Here is a 17432-nt window from a genome sequence, read left to right on the forward strand (position 1 = left end):
AGATTCACTGAAAAATCAGATCCTTGGCATTTCCTCCTAACATTTTTATCCAGGAAGTTTCAATGCAGACACAGTTTCAAGTTTTCAAGGTCTAGTTTTGTGCTCCATTTTCTAGGCATGTTGACAAAAGTATGAAGAGGACAAGGACTGAAGCAGCACCTCAAATGGATTAAAAACCAGAATACTCCTGGTTCCCAGTGCTCTACTTCCAACTATTAGCCCACCCTGTCCTCTCTGGAAGAAGACTCTGCCTTCAGAGTATGTGTGAGTGTACATGTGTATTTGCTCTTGCGTGCTTCAGTCATGAATACCCAATGAGTCCTTTTTCCTTAAATAATATTTGCTGTATTTTAACCAAAAGACCGGAAGAAAAAAATTAAAAGTATACCAATCTCAATCTCATCTGTAGTACATGTTGGCAGCCTCAGCAAAGTCAAGTTCCAGACCTCTGCCCTTATCTCCCAGGAAAACAGAGGCCAGCATGGGCTCAAAATAAGACAGTTCTGTGGGTATGAGAGGTGAACTTTTAGTCAACAGCTCAGCTCTCTTATACACAGTGGAACTGCTTTCTAGAAAAGTAAATTTCATTTCTGGCACAGACTGAGTTTTCCCAGGGATGAGTCCCAAACAGTCTCTTCTCTCCACTCCAAGGCAGCAATGTTTTCTTTCTCTCTCACCAAAAAACACAGAAATAAACACATCTTTGACAAAAAGCCAAATCCAAGAGAAAACACAGAACTACGCACACAATTTCTTTCTGGAAAAAGGGTAAGATAAAAAGTGATTCACACAAAATAGATGTTTCTCATACTGGCAGACACTTGGATATCCAAGGTTTGAAGATGCTGAATGCATTTCTGCAAAACAGAACTACCCGTGCTGCACAGGGGTATGCAGCTAATCAGGCTCCATTAACAGTGCATCCACAGAAATACCAGAAAGATATGTTGCTTCTTTTTCAGCACTATCATTTGCCTCAGCTGGACTCTCCTGAGAATCTTTGCTGCAAATGCATACAGGAAATAGGCATTTCCTAGCACTGCTTCAATGTGCCCCCTATCATCTTGATCTCAAACCTTTACAGTCTTTCTCTGGAAATAAAATCTTACATCCATACCAGCCCAGGTTAGCTATCTGTAGGTTTAAGATGGCTTAAGTAACATTCAGTGCCAGGATCTTTAAGAGGAGGGAAGGGAAGGTCAAAATCAAACTAAGCAGAACTAGATCCCATGTTGATCTTTCGTACTGTCTATATATTTTCTCCCATACTTCACATTATGCTGTTGGTAGGTTTCATCCTAGCCAGACTGCATGCAACCAAACTAAAAGGACTGCTTGAAACTAGTGAAAATAGCTGTGTAACCCAATATATAAAGCATTGTTCAGAAAGCCCATTCTGCTGAAGAAACAGAAGTACACAGAAAGCATAGAAAAACAAGTTACTTGTAATGAGTCCCCTCTCTGCACTCACATAGAAGTGTTCCTACAGTTTTCCTATTGGCAACCTGGTGACCTTAAACTTTCATCATCCACCTGTGCTCAGAATTTAAGTAAAACATTTTTATTGCCTATTCTTCCACTAATGGCATGAAGCTTCAGGATCTGAATAAAACAACAAATTGTTATTAGAAGTGGAGAAAGGATCAAATGTTCCCTCTTACATAAAACATACAGTCTCTGCTGACCTCACATGAGGTTCACTGGTACTAACCAGGAAATGGCTGTCACTTCTACTGAGGTAGGTGAGCCCAATTCACTACTGCACTTGACCTTGCCTGTTGAACTTTAATCCCCTTCTTAAGTCTTTCCTTTCTTACATGTTAAAAAAAAACCCTCTATGATACAAACCCCCTTTCTATTAATTTCTGTATCTTTTTCTCGATAGCCCAGTGCTCACAAATTTTTAAACAACGAAATTTTCCCCACTGTAACATAGTAGGGTCACAGGGCTAAATATGTGATCTAATCAGCACCTTATGCAAAAAAGAACAAATGAAATGTGTTATAAACCCTGGCAATCTCTAAAGAATGTTGCTCTTTCAGCAAAGTCTTTGAACATTTTGCGATGTTACTTGATAACTGCAGTTGGTAGAAATTAAGCAGCTGAAATGTGTAGCTCTACTCATAAGATAGGAAGCTCCAGTAAGCTAAAAGCATCAACATTTAATTACTGAAATATGCTGCGTGATCCAGAAAATGCCTAAAAGCTGAAGCTATTGCACTGTGTAGCTCACTCAGCAAAGCACACAGCTGGTCTGTAAAAAATGAGGAATGTACATTGCTTCTGGAATAGTTCAGAAAATCAGCTATAAATCAGAACAGATTATTTAATCAGGAAAAAGGAAAGAATTACATTGAAAAGAATGAGGATAAATCAGAGGAATACACAGATTAGTCAACAAGTTAAAGTCTCATCACCAAGAGACTACATTGTGTGTGGGGGGAAGTGCCTGGTAATTGAACAATAAAAAGCAACTGACAATGCTGAACTAAGAAAGTATTTGCATAATACAGGGTTTTCCTTAAAGTGCAGCACAGGGAAGCAAGTACAGGGGACAGAAAGGAGACAACAACTTTTCATTTTTTTTCTCCATGCACTAAAAAGAAATACAAAGTCTGAAAGACCTTAATGCTTTTATGAAGAGAGATGCCTTCCAAACTCAAGGGCATTAAAATCCTTTATATGTGATGAATATCCTTAATTTTAGTACTTGGACAGTGCATGAGGAGTCTATGGAGGACAGGAGGATTTTGTTCACTTGTTTGTTTTACGTTTACATATTTTGGATTGTATAGCAATTGTCACTGAAAGACCTTGGAACACTTGCCAAGCACTTGCACTTGTGATTTAAACAGTCTTGTATTCTCCTATCTACAAAAGTAGGCTCAGAAAGCCAAGTGGATCTGCCACAGCAGATTACTGAAAATTTTCAAAATAGAACTTGGATTTGATTCTCAAACCCAGGAATTATAAATTACCATATAAGTCCTTTTAAGGTACAAGTTGTCAGGAATTGAATATAGCAATAATATCATACAGCTGCTTGAAGAACATGTATCTTTAGGTAGAATAGAATTTTAATGGGAAGAAATACTGCTTTTACAGAAAATCTCTCACTGCATAAAAATGGTCAAAACCTCAGTGGGATATGAAAGGCCATTAATCCCAGAGAGGACAAAAAGTTCATTGTTCATCACAGATTACTTACACTGAGAGAGAAGCATCCACTATGTAAGTCATCAGGTTAGGCTTGTATCAAAAGTGATTTAGTTTGGGTCTGTTTGTTTATGAGATATTATGGTACCATCGAAGCAAACTGAAGGTCTCTACAGCTCCATATTCAAGCCATGTCTCTGTAACACACCAGAAACTCTGATGTTTGTACAAACTTCTAGGGAATGAATCTCTCAGTACCATGTTTCTTCACATATTCTCTCCTCTTGCTCCCTTTTATGGATCAAGAACTTCTTCTGAAATTCATTTTAAAATAGATTACATGGAAATATCTGGAAAATTTGTTTAAACTAAGCCTTGACTTAAGATGAGTTTTAATCAAAAACTGCCATGAGATGGCGTGAATAAATCAGATGTCCTTAAACTATTAGCAATGTTTTTTTGTGGCAATCAAGATCTAGACCCTACACTCACCACAGCTAAGATGTATCAAGAAACAGAGCTCCTGACTGTTTTGTGAATGAGTTGAAATACCCTTTTCAACATCTTAAGATTTTCTTTGATTTTAGTGATATCATTTGAGAACTCTAAAGAGGAAATGCCATTTCCAAGTCTAAATGAACAAACTAAACACCGGTTCTTTTTATAAAGACATGGGGGAAGGAAGGGAAGTCTAATAAGCAGGATCTTTCCCCCCTCAAGAGTCTGCAACAATGTGTCTCCCTCCTTCTAACTTATAAGTTCAAATGAGAAAAGGAGTCTTCTAGACATTACACCTGCCACAAGTTACTGCACCTGCTTTACAAGTTATAAAGAAAGTAGCTATCCAAAAATAAGAAAATGCAGAAACTTGTTTACAGCATCAGTATTTCCCAAATAATTATTTTCTTGTTATATCTTAAACACATGCATCTTCCATATGAAATTCAATTGTCATACCAAGCTATGTGCACATACAAAGTAGAACTGAAAGAGCTGACTGACTGTTTATTTTAAGTGAATTTTCTTTTACAGTTTAGTGTAACTGGAGGTAGATGCAATATTAAGTGATTTTCTTCCAGTAGTTTGAAATAATAATAATGAACATTAGGACAGAGTACTGGAGATTGGAATCAGTTGTTTAAAGTTAAGCCTACATAAACATGCAAATGAAACAACAAATAAATCACAGCAGGTTATATGATGATTGTCAATACAGTATAGTGCAGATCTTCTTGGAGGAAAGGCTGTTTCTATGTTGTCAAAACAGTAAAGCTAGTACTGCAAAAAAAAAAATTATATCATGCATGCTACTTGAAAAGATTGACAAGATTCAGAGACAGAGTATTACAACTATGCCATTCATATTATTTCCCATATATATAAAACCATCAGAATCAAGTTGAAGGGAATTACATGTGAAAAGAGTCTGTAATCTGCTATGCATGAATATATTTCTGATGCCACAGGCAGGATTTTCATTTCATATAATAGTATGAAAATGGATACTGTCATTGTCAGGACTTTTGCCTTAACCAAGTCTATCAGCCTCACTTTCAGAGCTGTTATATTTGTCCTCTTCAGTAGATGCCTTTGTAGGAGTAATGGAAGCTCACAGCAACTTCAGTTTAAAGTATTTTTTACAATTACATTACACTATTATTTGATCCATTCAATGAAGAAGTGCTCGCTAACCTGTAACTGGGGACCATTACTAATAATCAGACAGGACTTAGCTATGGTTTATTAACAAAATTATGTAGTAGTTCCCTTTCCTTAGAATTCTAGATTTGCAAAGGAGCAAAAATGGTCTGGTGTAATATAAATGGAAAAAAAATATTCTTAGCAACAAAATGGAAAATACTTTTAAAATAAAATCTGCAAGGCTTCTTTTTTTTAAAAATTTCCCACAAAGTTTGTTGAACAGATGGATGACCCAAAATGCAGATACTTCTGTAAACTGAAATACTAATATATATCTACATAGATGACCATACCTCACAATATATCATGAACAGTTTAGAAAGAACGATCAGATTACATGCTTTCTTGCCAGGTGCATAAAATTTTGGGGTCAATTAACAAACCAATTTAAGCATGTACTTAATTCAAAGACCACAGTAATTTTACTGGAATGAGTGGGACTTTCTTAGAGACTTTAAGATAAGCCTGTCCTGATGCCCTCAAATCAGCAGGCCTACAATGGTCTGCCTCTGGCAGTATGGAGTCCATTTCAGGAAATGAAAGATGCCATGCAATAACTGACCTCATTCTCACCCTTCTCTACTAAGAACAGAAAGCTTCCCAAACAAAGTTTACAAGAAAGCTGTAGGCAAGTCTCGCTCATCATGCAGACGTGATGGTCCTTTTTAAGTCAACAGGCAGGATTAACATTTGGTCTCTAATATACAAAATACAGACAATAAAACTTGCACTGGTTTTAAAATGGGAATGTACTTCCTGGCTCAGGAACTGTGAGTCTGTAAAGCACAAAATGTATTAATTTTCATTTGTTTTCTACTTAGTTAAAACCCAAATATAGTATTCAGTATAAATTTAAGTACTTTACATATGAAACTGATTTATATAAAATTTGAAACTTTACAAAATAGTACTAAAGTAGTCAATAAAAACATCAGGTTTAAAATATTTACATTTTATACATAATTTCCCCCTACTTACAATAATTAAATAATCTTCTGTGGTTTCCTTAATTTTAGGGAAAAGCTTTTTATAACTACAAACTAATTTTGTATTACTTTCAAATGGCTTTTCACTTAAACAGAATTTTAGCAAAAATCACATTTCCAATGTGAAACATTATCCCCCTGTTTTCAGTAGCAGTTATCTCTCTCTTGCCATGTTTTATAGCTGTTTTATAATGGAACCTTGTTTTTTATAATAAACAGTGGAGATCTAAATAAGAAAATGGCACAGTATGGATGGAAACATTATATTCCCAACTCTTAAATCCCTTTATGTCATTTGGCTTCTAGGATACCCAGTTTCTTGATAATTTACTTTTATTCTTCCAGTACTTCCAAGGAATCACAGATTCAATACTTATTTAGATTTCTGTGTCATCATCTTTTGAAAAGTTATTTCCTGAAGGTCCTTCACAGAGACTGTCACCATCTGTGCTGAAATCATCATCGTCATCATCATCAGAATCAGCCAACACTTTACTTGGTGACTTCTTCAGTCTACTAAAACAAAAACACATGTCTTTACCATTAAAACTGCACATCCACATGCAGAAGACTTATGTAAAGCTTAAAGCATTGACAGGTAGGATTTACATTTTTAAAGGATGTCAAAGAAACTTGTGTTCCAAAAGGGGTAGTTTATCACAGACTACATCTTACATGAAAGAAACATGCAAGAGAATGAAGATCAATCAATTCTATTTTCAAGCACCTCTAACTAAAGTCACAGAGAGGGGAAAATGTGAACTTTGCACACTGAGATGTTCAAAGATGGCTGAGGAAAAAACCCCACAGGAAAGCTGTATGTCTCAGTCATTGGCAGGAAATTTTTATTACTACAAATTATAAGACTGTAGAGTCCCACCACCTTTTCCCACTTTTTATTCCCTGCCTCAATGACTTTATTCAGCAGGCAGATCTTGGAAAGAAGTTTTGGTCACCCAGGGCACCCTGGGAAGAGTTGGAGAACATTTGTAGAGAAAGGAAATGCAGAAGGGTTTCACAGGTTTGTTTCTTAAACTCTGTCTGCTTTTGATAAACTTGAAGTTTGTTAGAGGAAGCCTTCAGTTTATGGACTAAAGGGGCAAGAGATCGATCTTGTGACTGGTGGTATGATACATAATTGTAAGGTCTGATAAGTCATCCTACCTTAACTCCTTCTTTGCAGAGTTAAGCTGTCCTTGCAATTGCTCATTCATGTCTAGTTGCTCTTCCAGTTCTCTCTGGAGTTTCTTTTTAGCACTTTCCAGTCTGTCTATTTCTTCTTCAGCTTCTTCGACCTGACGTTTCATTGCTTTTAAACGCAAACTCAACTGAAATATTTACATGTCACCTGATTAGAGGACTATTTTAATAAAGGAATTTTATTCTTCCAGGATCTATGAGGGGGAGAATAAAGACACAACTTTGCCACTGTAGTGACACTGTAATCCTATGCTTCAGAAATATTCGAAAGTCAGCATTAGACTTTGAGAAAAGTGATGGGATACAGTTTTTTAAGAAGAAAAACCAGCAACAAGGAAACATAGCCTTGGAAGAATATCACAGTTTTATGTGATAGCAAGAGCTGGTTATCAATAAGGGAAGAGGAGCTTTTATTGTGTCTAAGTTAAGCAACTTTACCAGATAGATAATATAAAATGTTTTAAAAACCCAGAGTATTTTAAAAGATTGTTCCCTTAACAGATGTCTGCATTTTGAAACATACTGTTCATTCTCTAGGCAGAATATTCAACCATTCGACTCACATACTAAAACAAACCATGTTTTAAGCAAGGAGTCAACAAAGACCACAGGAACAGTAGAGCACATTGCTATTAGAATATCAATGTATGCTTAATCCTTATAGCCTATATTTAACAATAAATAACTTCTTTCTTTAAAGAAAATTTTATAATTTATGAATATATTATTTATTGGTGTATGTATTTATAGGATCATATGTTGGTGTATGCATTTATAGGATCATATGCTGTCCGTTACGGTCTTTGTTTCTCAAAATAATTATAGCATTGCTTCTATAAGTGCTTCCTTTCCATAATTTTAGAAATTAGTAACAATTTAGTACTAGACAAAAGAACACAATGACAATGGGAACTGCAAATCTCACTAAATGGGAGTTCATAAACAGCAGAGTAATCAGTATCTACCTATATTATTTTAATATCTTTTATATATGATGATTTATGCTAGTAGCATTAATATCAGATATTTGCATATTAGTCTTTCCTGCTACCTGGTCCTTTTGATCAGTCAATGAGAGATGTTCATCATCTACTTGCAACATTAACTCCTTCACTTTTCTCTCAAGTCTGCGGTTACTTAGTTGGAAATTAGCTCTATCCCTAGAAAAAACAAAACAAACAAAAGACAGGCTTGTAAAAAAAGAAACGGAAATACTTCCAATCCTGCTGACAAAATTCCTTAGCAACCTTCTAAGAATTACATAAATACTAACTGCCCCATTTTGATTTACTGATTCTATGCAATATATTAAGAAATTTGTTCAAAAGCATAAACCACTAAGGGGAATTTCTTCTGTCTCCAGAGAAAAAAATACATTCCTCCAAGATTAAACAATGAAGTGAACATGAAAATGGAAGTGTTAAACTACAGTTAATATTTTTAAGCCTGTTGCTGATATTAGACATTGATAAAATAATGAGGTATGGAACCACGTTAGCACTATGCCCAGTTTTAAATTCGTAAGGCAACTTCTAGCGTGCTTTCAGTCAAGAAGAAAATTTGCAATACTTGTATGAAACAGTAACCATTTTAGTTGGCGCCTGTGAGAAAAACACCCCAAACAAGCTAATTGGATTAGAAACTCAATATTAGCAAGAGGCCATGTTAACAAACATAAACTTAATCTTAACTAGTTTCACCTCTCTTCATTTTCAAGTCGTTCTTCTAGCTCTGTGATCCTTGCTTCCATTTGAGCAACAAGTCCCTCTTTACTGGATCGGTAAGAACCCTCCAGGTGAAGGATTCGGCTCTTCAAGTCTTTGTTCTATAGTTGGAACATACTTGATTACTACATACGTGGTCATATTAACAAATATCACCTTAACACAAAATAAATTCCTCCAGGCAAACATAAGGTGATCAGTATATTTTTCATTTAGTAAATATGGATAAAGAGAGCCAGTAGAGATTTTACTGTTTACTACAAACAAATCTTCTATTAATGTGCTCTGTTAAAAACAATTTAGTGTTAAGCTTGAGTTAAAGTTTTAGGCTTAAATGGACCCTTGAACTTCAGATGGTTGCAAGCCCCTTCCAACAGCATATCTTAATATGCCAAAATTTTTCAAACAGCATTGGATCTGTCTTACTCTCCACAGAATTCTTTTGTCAAATTCTGTATTCTTTCCCTGTAACTCACTGGTGTACAGCTAAACAAGTAGACAAAGAAATTACTCGCATCCAAAATCACTTTATCAAAGCTGTTACTGTGGGGTTTTTTCCTCCCTATCTTAACTATCCAATGCTACTCTTACTATATAAATAGTTTGAAAAACTTTGCAAGCTGCATGATTTGTAAAAGCAGACTTTTGGCTCAGATTTACCCTTTAATTTTTATAAGGCTAGGTAATTTAGATTTTCAATGGGGACCTAATGATAAAGTTATCAGAAAAAAACCAGAAGAGTTATATGGGGAACAGAAAATAAAGCTCTGTTACAGAACTTTAAACCATTATCCCAGATCTCAAACACTAAAAAAGCTATGATAGAAAAGTCAGAACCAAAAGTATAAGGATGTACATGGGATATACCAGCAGGTGGCATTCTTTTTTTCTCAAACAATTAAGATGGGATTAATGTCACATAATTTAAGGCACTAAATTAGGTGTCTGGTATAAACATGTTCTCTAAATTCCCATTAAAATCTGTTTTATGTTCTTGAGACTGTCAGTAATACTAGACATGCTAAGATAGCTTGCCTCTGGTTCTCAGCTAGAGAATATGATTTCAAAGACCACTGAGCTGCAGAATATGTTGCAAAAAGCTGGACAGTATTTTTAATGTACTCTCCATCACAGATAATGAAACACATGAGTCGAATTCCTTCCTAGACAACAGAGAGTAGTAGTTCTCTATCAAATCTGTATCTTTTCTTTCAGAAGCATGCCATTTTTTCACTTGTTTGCTCCTACAGAAGAAAATACTCAACTAAAATCACAATTGCTTGAAATTATGATCTACCTTCAACAGCATTCCTGAAGTACTGTTAAGACTTCGAAGAAAAGCTCCTCCAAAAGTGGTTAAAAGGTTTACAGCTAAACTGGGTAACAGCATCTTTGATACTCTAGTCTTTTCTGTATATGTTCTTTTTTAAAGTTTCTATATTGCTATCTCAGTTTTATTTTAAAACAAGTGTACCACATCAACTGTCACATTTCTTATTTTTAATGTCTTTGATCCTCAAATGTATATGCCTGCACTCACTACAACAAAATGTCTTATTATACTATCTAAACAGATATATGCATAGTATAAGTGTTTACTATATGAAATATATGAACTGTGACAAATCTCAAGCTAAAATGGGGGTACAGAAAGAAGAAAAAAAATAAGAGACTTAATTCCAGATTATAATATTTTCTTGTGAGTATAAGTATTAAGATACTCATGGGTTTTAATCTATTCTAATACATACTTCCAGCAGCACACTATGGTGGGATAGTGCCAGCTATCAAATACTGTATTCCTTAAATGCTTATTTGAATTTCCTAATGAGGGCAGATACCCAGCCTGTTATTTTGCTAGTGTGATGATATGCCAGCCATAATTACCTGTCTTTCCAATGAAATTTTGTCACACTCCAAATCTTGCTTTATAGCTCTTTCCTGAAGTAGCTCTGTCCTCATTTGTTCAATCTATTACAGAAAGAAAGAAATTTTAATATTTTATTTACATTTATCTATATGATACTGTGTGTATGTATGTGTATACACCCACCCACATATATATACCTATGCAATGAGAAAAAATTTGCTCTTTTTTAGAACTCAAGACACATACATGATTTCAGATTAAATTTACAATTACAATTTTGAACAAAATTTTTCGCTTCAGGAAGCCCACATTATTCCCAGTACTTATTACACGCATTTTCCAGACACATCAGGTATTGTTGGTGTTCAGTATATATATTCTGTAGCAGGGAACTGAACTCTAAAATGCTGCATGAGAGACGTATCATGTGGCAGGGAACTGAGTTCTGGAACATCACATTAGTCTTCAAACCCCCTCTACAGTTGTTTTCTTCATACCTAAGTCTAAAGCTCTGAAATAGCACCTTACCTTTAAGCTGCTGACTAGTCTACTTTAAAGTTTCACTTTATTAAACACAAACTCATAACTGCAGAGAAGTGCCTAGAACTCAGTGAGACACTCTACAAACAATTACAGTTTTCTGTGTCTGCAAGAATAGTAAAAGCGCTTTTTCAACAGACCCTTGACGCATACTTGATATGAACATTGCTCCCCTCCTTCAGTCAATTTTATGGCTGTCATACCATGACAGCAGACTTCTGGATTTGGGGAGGGGGTGGGTTTTGTTTGTTTTGTTAAAACATAACTTTTGCTACAGTTTCTGTAAATATTTGAGTTGTATATTCAATAACCAAAAGGAAAGTATGTTCTCCATATGCAAGATATTAAAAAACTATCTGATCAATACAGAATCAAGAGAAGTATAGAGAATTAGCTTGTTTTATCTCACTATTGGACTTGACTGGAAAAAAAATAAAAATTTGAGGATCAAAATGAAACTCTAAATTGCCTAACAGCAGCTACTGAAACTTTGTGGCTAAAGGTAAAAAATGCCCAAATACTTTTTGTTTTACAGGCACAGCTAATGTTACCACAGCATTTGTGCTGTTCCCTGCACAATGTTTACTATAATGACTATCACCTGGGGAACACAGTGAACTTCTATGCCAATTACTGTACCTGCAAAAAGACTGACAAAGGTTTTGGTGGCCACTGCATTCTTGCCTGCTTTACAGGGAAGACATGAACTTGCATAAACACATCATCACAGTTAAGCAGCTCTAAGTTACAGATTTATCTCACTAAAGGTCTTTCAAAAGCCATTGGGAATTCTTGCATAAAAAAATCCAAAAGCAATGCTAAGAATGTGAAGGTTAAACAAGTACAGCACTGGAAATTTCACCTTAGGCCTTTTTTTTTTTTTACCACATTATAATATTAAAAGATGTATTTTTAATTAATCACATGTTTAAAAGAAGTCATTTACAGCTTCTGTAGCTTTGAAATGAATATATGAATACAAACAATGGTAGCAACGCATGCAGTTGCATATGTTATGTCACATCATAGCAGTTATTGGACTACAAATGTTAGCATGTGGCTGTGTTCTCAACAGCTGGGTAATTTCCTAAAAGCTCTCATTGTTGTACAGAAGCCTAATAATAATGTTTTATACATTATACAGGGAAATATTGTTTTATATATTAAAATATTATTTTATACATAAAACCTAGAATCACTCATATATACAATAACTGCATTTATTCATTAAATATATTTTTAAAAGTAATAATGTGAGGGATTACATAGAATTTATTCTGCTGTAATTGCTTTAGCCATGAAGACAGACAAAAAATAAAGCAAAATTTGTAGTAAAATGAGTGACTAATTAAAAATGCAACTGTTAACTGAAGAAAGGGGTTTTGTTTTATGTAAGAACTTGCTTAATGGACCACTCTAAAGTTCTACTGTGCTCTTACTGTGCTCAAAGGCTGTGACAAATTTGTGCAACCTTCCCAAAGAATTATTTAGAGGACAATTATTACATTTCCAAGATGACTGCTATTGGTTTTGGACACCTCATGGTAAAAGCAACCTCACAAACAAACAGTGGGAGAGAAAAAGCAGTACATCTGACTACGATCAGAAAGCTACATGCAAATATATACAAGAGCTTGCAAAAAGAGAAAGGCAGCAGGACAATTTTGCCAGGGGACGTGTAAACTGTTTTCACTTATCTCCTCGCACCTTTTATTAGTAAACACATCATTAACATGCACGAAGCAGTCTGCCAAAATGTGCTCAAACTTTCCACTTATTTCACAGCAGCTAAGCTCTGGGTATGTATCACGCGGAGCTGTGCTTCATATTCTACCTTTCCCGCATCTAATACATTCTAATTATGCTAAAAGAATAAACTATTTCTGCAGCTTAAGGCAACAGTTCTCACAGCTGGATTTGAAGAATGCTAACAAAGAATTGAGAAAAGCAATAGTATCAGATTTTACAAAGCTTTATTAGACATAACAGCATTTTGTGCCAGCTTTAGGATTAGAAGCAGCTGTTGAGTTCATTATTAGTGAAAGCAACTTGATTTCTACTAACATTTTAGATGCTATCACCATTGTTTACCATCTCACACTAGGTTCACAGCCTATGTTTCTTGTTAATGCCTAAGTAGGGAAAAGTAAAATATATATACACACACACACATTGATCTACATACACAATTCTCAAGTAGGTGACCAAAACCCCAATGTTTAGCAAACAAGCTAAAGCCAAACAAACACCTTTGATCCTTCATAACTGAAAAGCAAACTTCATGTCCACATTTTGATTTGTTTGTTTCCCACACCTGGTGCCAGCTAAAGAGCAGATATAGAGCTATCCATTGGGAATGCTTTACCAAAAGGAAGCAAATGATGCAGTCAATGAAATTTTATCCTTCTGTATTTATTCTAAAACTGTCATGGAAACTAACTAGTCCATTTTTCACACTTACTGGAAACAGCTCTGGAGTCAATAGACTCATGTTTGCATTTTCACAGAATACAGAATTGATGAGGGTATCTTAAGTATTTTTCAATTATGGTTACAAAAACAAAATGGCAAGAGGTACGTACTTCATTTCACTTGTTTGTAGGAAAAACCCCATTATGTACAAAAACATGCCCTGCCCCTGCTCACTTTAGACTCAAAGGGCAACTGAGTGCTCTAGCTTTCTATGTGTGTGTGTTTGTTGACCATTTTGCTCCTTCCAGATTTGCTAATACCTTATCATTTAAAAACTAATAAGCTATGATCCACCTTTCCCCCTAAATTTCTTACTGTTTCCACTTTATTGTGGTATTTCTCGAGAACCGAGGTAGGGAAGATGAGAACAGTGTCTCATGCAGCCATTCCCAGATTTAAGAGTGTTTAAATTAAAAAAGGATAACATTTCACAGTAAATGAAATGTGAACTATCAGCCTTGCCAGTGTTTATTCAAACATTTAGCTTCATGTAAAATAGAACCAGTTGTTTCAATTTATTTTTACCAGGAATTTGAGTATTTTACTTCATTATCAGTATACTGAAATAATACATTTATAATAATAAAAAAAAACATTTACAGAAATGCAGATATTACCAAAACAAATCCATTATAATTTCTCATGTCATTATAAATGCTTAGCAGACCCTGAAATACTCTTTAGTAATTTGACTACTTAGTCATTCTGGCATAAAATCAAAACAAAGCAACCTCTGTAACTCATGTGTGAAATGAGAAACTCCAGACCTCAAAATAAACACGTATTTTACCCATTATGTAACATTTTGGTCACCCATCTGTATTTTAGGTTTCCATTCAGTTAGCAAATTAACTTACTGTAGTACCCACTAGTGCAGCTATGACTGAGGTTCTTTTATGCCAGGCTTACAACACAAGCATAGACTCTAGTATTGAAGGCTTCCTAAATTAACAATAGCATGACCCCACATTATTGTGGGTCCTTTACATTTACACTTACATTTACACCCACCGACTCAGAGTCCGTACAGTATCAATGGAACAATAGCAAAAAGACTATATTTCAACCAAATAGAATTTCAGTAACCTGAGTCCCAACAAAGTAGTAATGGTGCCTTGGTGTTTCAAGGATGCATGAAAGAAAGCTGAGCTCTAACTCACTTGAAAACTCTCCAGATGTCTCAGTGGAATATACAATTTAATTAAAAAGACACAGAAACTAAAATTTTACTTTCTGTTCTCCCTCTGAAGTTAAAGCTATCCAAAAGAATGTCAGCAATTCTTCATTTCTCTTTCTTTCTCCAGAAAAGAGAACCAACTATTGTGGGTTGTACCTCAATGCAAATTGTCTCTTGGACTTCTAAGAAATTACTAGTGAGGTATAGTACTTAAAGTAAAGCTACAGAAGTAGACACCCTGTAATGAGTTATACATCGGTTTCATATCTTTCAGAACTAAGGCAAAGAACATGGATGCTCTGGTTACTTTTTCAGTCATCGGGCCCTATTCTCTACTTTTCTAGTTTATTACAAGACCTAAAGTTTCATATGTCAGTTTTTTCAGAAATCTTGAATAATATTATTAAGGCCTCTCTCTTCAGAACAATGATCTCCTAATTCTCTTAGACTTGGTGATTTCCAGCTCAGTGGTCTCGAATTTCCATTAGCCCACTCCACTCCCTCCCACCTGCACATTCACTGGCCTGACTGAAGACAGAGGCAAAATATTCATTCGTCTGAGGAGGAATACTTGGATTACTTTCATGATTGATACCTCATCATACAGTTTCCACAACTTCTTTCTTCTACTTATACAGTCAAGAAACTTTTTGCTACTTGTTTGAACTACTGTCATAGGTGTCACTTAGCTTGGCAAATCTCACTTTATCTTTACATTTTCTGCCCCATGAGACACAACCTTGTAGTAAATCCTTCTTCCCCTCTTTCTTGGCTATCTGCTCATGTAACACTTCTGGAACTAATAACTGATGTTTTTATGTGGAAAGTGCTTTCCAACTGTCTCATCTTTGATATAGATTAATCAGCTTTTACACTTGTAATGAAAATAAAGCTTCCCCTCTGTGGAAACTGGCTGGCATCTTCAGTTCAGCTGACTTCATGAATTAATTCCACAATTTCCTAAGATCCTCCTTCTTTGAAATCAAGACTATTATGCTGGCCTACTTTTCAGTAAGATTAAAAAATTGTAATCTTTCAATCTAAGATACTTTCTACAACCAGGCTTTCTCTGATAGCCTCACCACCTAAACCAAAGCCTAAGATAGCATCACCTCTGCATGCATTAATGATTACTTGATGAAGCATCAAGAATATCAGAGGATCATACTGGTCTTCAGCCTATATATGCAATCTGTGTCAGTTTTCCAGATAGGAAAACTGGAAAACAATTGGTCTATGATGACATGGAGGAGCATATTTAATCATGTTTGTGAACCTTGTTTTTTTAGATTTAAATACTCTGTTTTAATATATAAATCCTGTTGCTAATCATTATTTAGTTAAATCAATATTGTGATCCTAATAACACCTTTTCATCATCATTATACAACAGTTGGAAAATTTGTTCAAGTACCTGTTCTCTGCATCTACTGATCCTCTCAGACAACAAATCCGAATTAGTCTTTTCTTCATCAAGTTCAAGTTCCAGGTGAGATAACTTGTCCTAAGTGGAACAAGAAAAGTAATTTCAACATACTACTTTCCCATCCTCTTCAGATTGCTACCATGGCATTGTTCCTTAAACTTCAAGGATTCAAACTGTCTGAAAGACTACACTTGAAAAGTGAAATGCCTCTGAAAACACGTAGAGAATCTAGAAAAAGAGATGGCAGGTAGATAAGCCTCTACAGTGAATTTGTTTGTCTGACAGAAGTAAAAGAGAAGTTTCATTTCCCTTTTTAATCAATTCTACCCATTTCAAGAAAACAAGAGAAATTCTATAATGTTTCCAGAGACTGTTTTTAGAATGTCTATGTTACATTATACATTTGAAAGACAAATTCCTTATCATATGAGTACAATGGTATAAACGTGTTTGTTCATGAAAGTCATGCGACAGCTTAGTCAAACTGAACAGTTATGATGCTAACCCTGTAACAACAGTTGGAGTAACAATGTTATTTAGGCTCCTGAAATGAACTGATATTAGACGCTAAATAGAGCTTACACTTCTAAATACTTCTGAAGTTCTGAGTGATGGGCCTACAAATGAAAATAATACAATTTTGCCTGATAAAATCTAGATAAAAATAAATAAAAAGTAAATTAATTAAAATGATGAAAAAGCAATTGCAATTTAGAACACATCATGCTAACAAATCACCTTTAGAATACACAGAATCACAGAATTGCAAGGGTTGGAAAGGACCTCAGGAGATCATCTAGTCCAACCCCCCTGCTAAAGCAGGTTCTCCTAGAGCATGTTACACAGGACTTCGTCCAGGCGGGCTTTGAATATCTCCAGAGAAGGAGACTCCACAACACCCCTGGGCAGCCTGTTCCAGTGCTCCGTCACCCTCAGAGTAAAGTTTTTCCTCATATTCAACTGAAACCTCTTATGTCTCAGTTTGTACCCATTGCCCCTTGTCCTGTCGCTGGGCACCACTGCAAAGAGTCTGGCTCCATCCTCGTGCCTTCGACCCTTAAGATATTTGTATGTATTGATGAGATCCCCTTGCAGTCTTCTCTTCTTCAGGCTGAACAAGCCCAACTCTCTCAACCTTTCCTCGTAGGGGCGATGCTCCAGTCCCTTTATCATCCTAGT

General features: G+C 35.4%; 1 protein-coding gene across 1 annotated transcript in view; it reads right to left on the reverse strand.

Annotated features, from left to right (window-relative positions):
• Positions 1-6221: 6221 nt before the first annotated feature.
• Positions 6222-17432, reverse strand: part of CGNL1 (cingulin like 1) — a 45704-nt gene continuing 34493 nt past the window's right edge. Inside the window, exons 13-18 of the mRNA XM_035899482.1 lie at positions 16242-16331; positions 10656-10739; positions 8745-8869; positions 8096-8204; positions 7009-7172; positions 6222-6360 (exon numbers count right to left, since the gene is read on the reverse strand). Of these exons, the coding sequence (XP_035755375.1) occupies positions 6222-6360; positions 7009-7172; positions 8096-8204; positions 8745-8869; positions 10656-10739; positions 16242-16331 (711 nt within the window). The remainder of the gene's footprint in view (positions 6361-7008; positions 7173-8095; positions 8205-8744; positions 8870-10655; positions 10740-16241; positions 16332-17432) is intronic.

Source organism: Egretta garzetta, unplaced genomic scaffold (genome assembly GCF_000687185.1).
Source record: "Egretta garzetta isolate BGI_Z169 unplaced genomic scaffold, ASM68718v1 scaffold287, whole genome shotgun sequence".
NCBI classification, from domain to species: domain Eukaryota; kingdom Metazoa; phylum Chordata; class Aves; order Pelecaniformes; family Ardeidae; genus Egretta; species Egretta garzetta.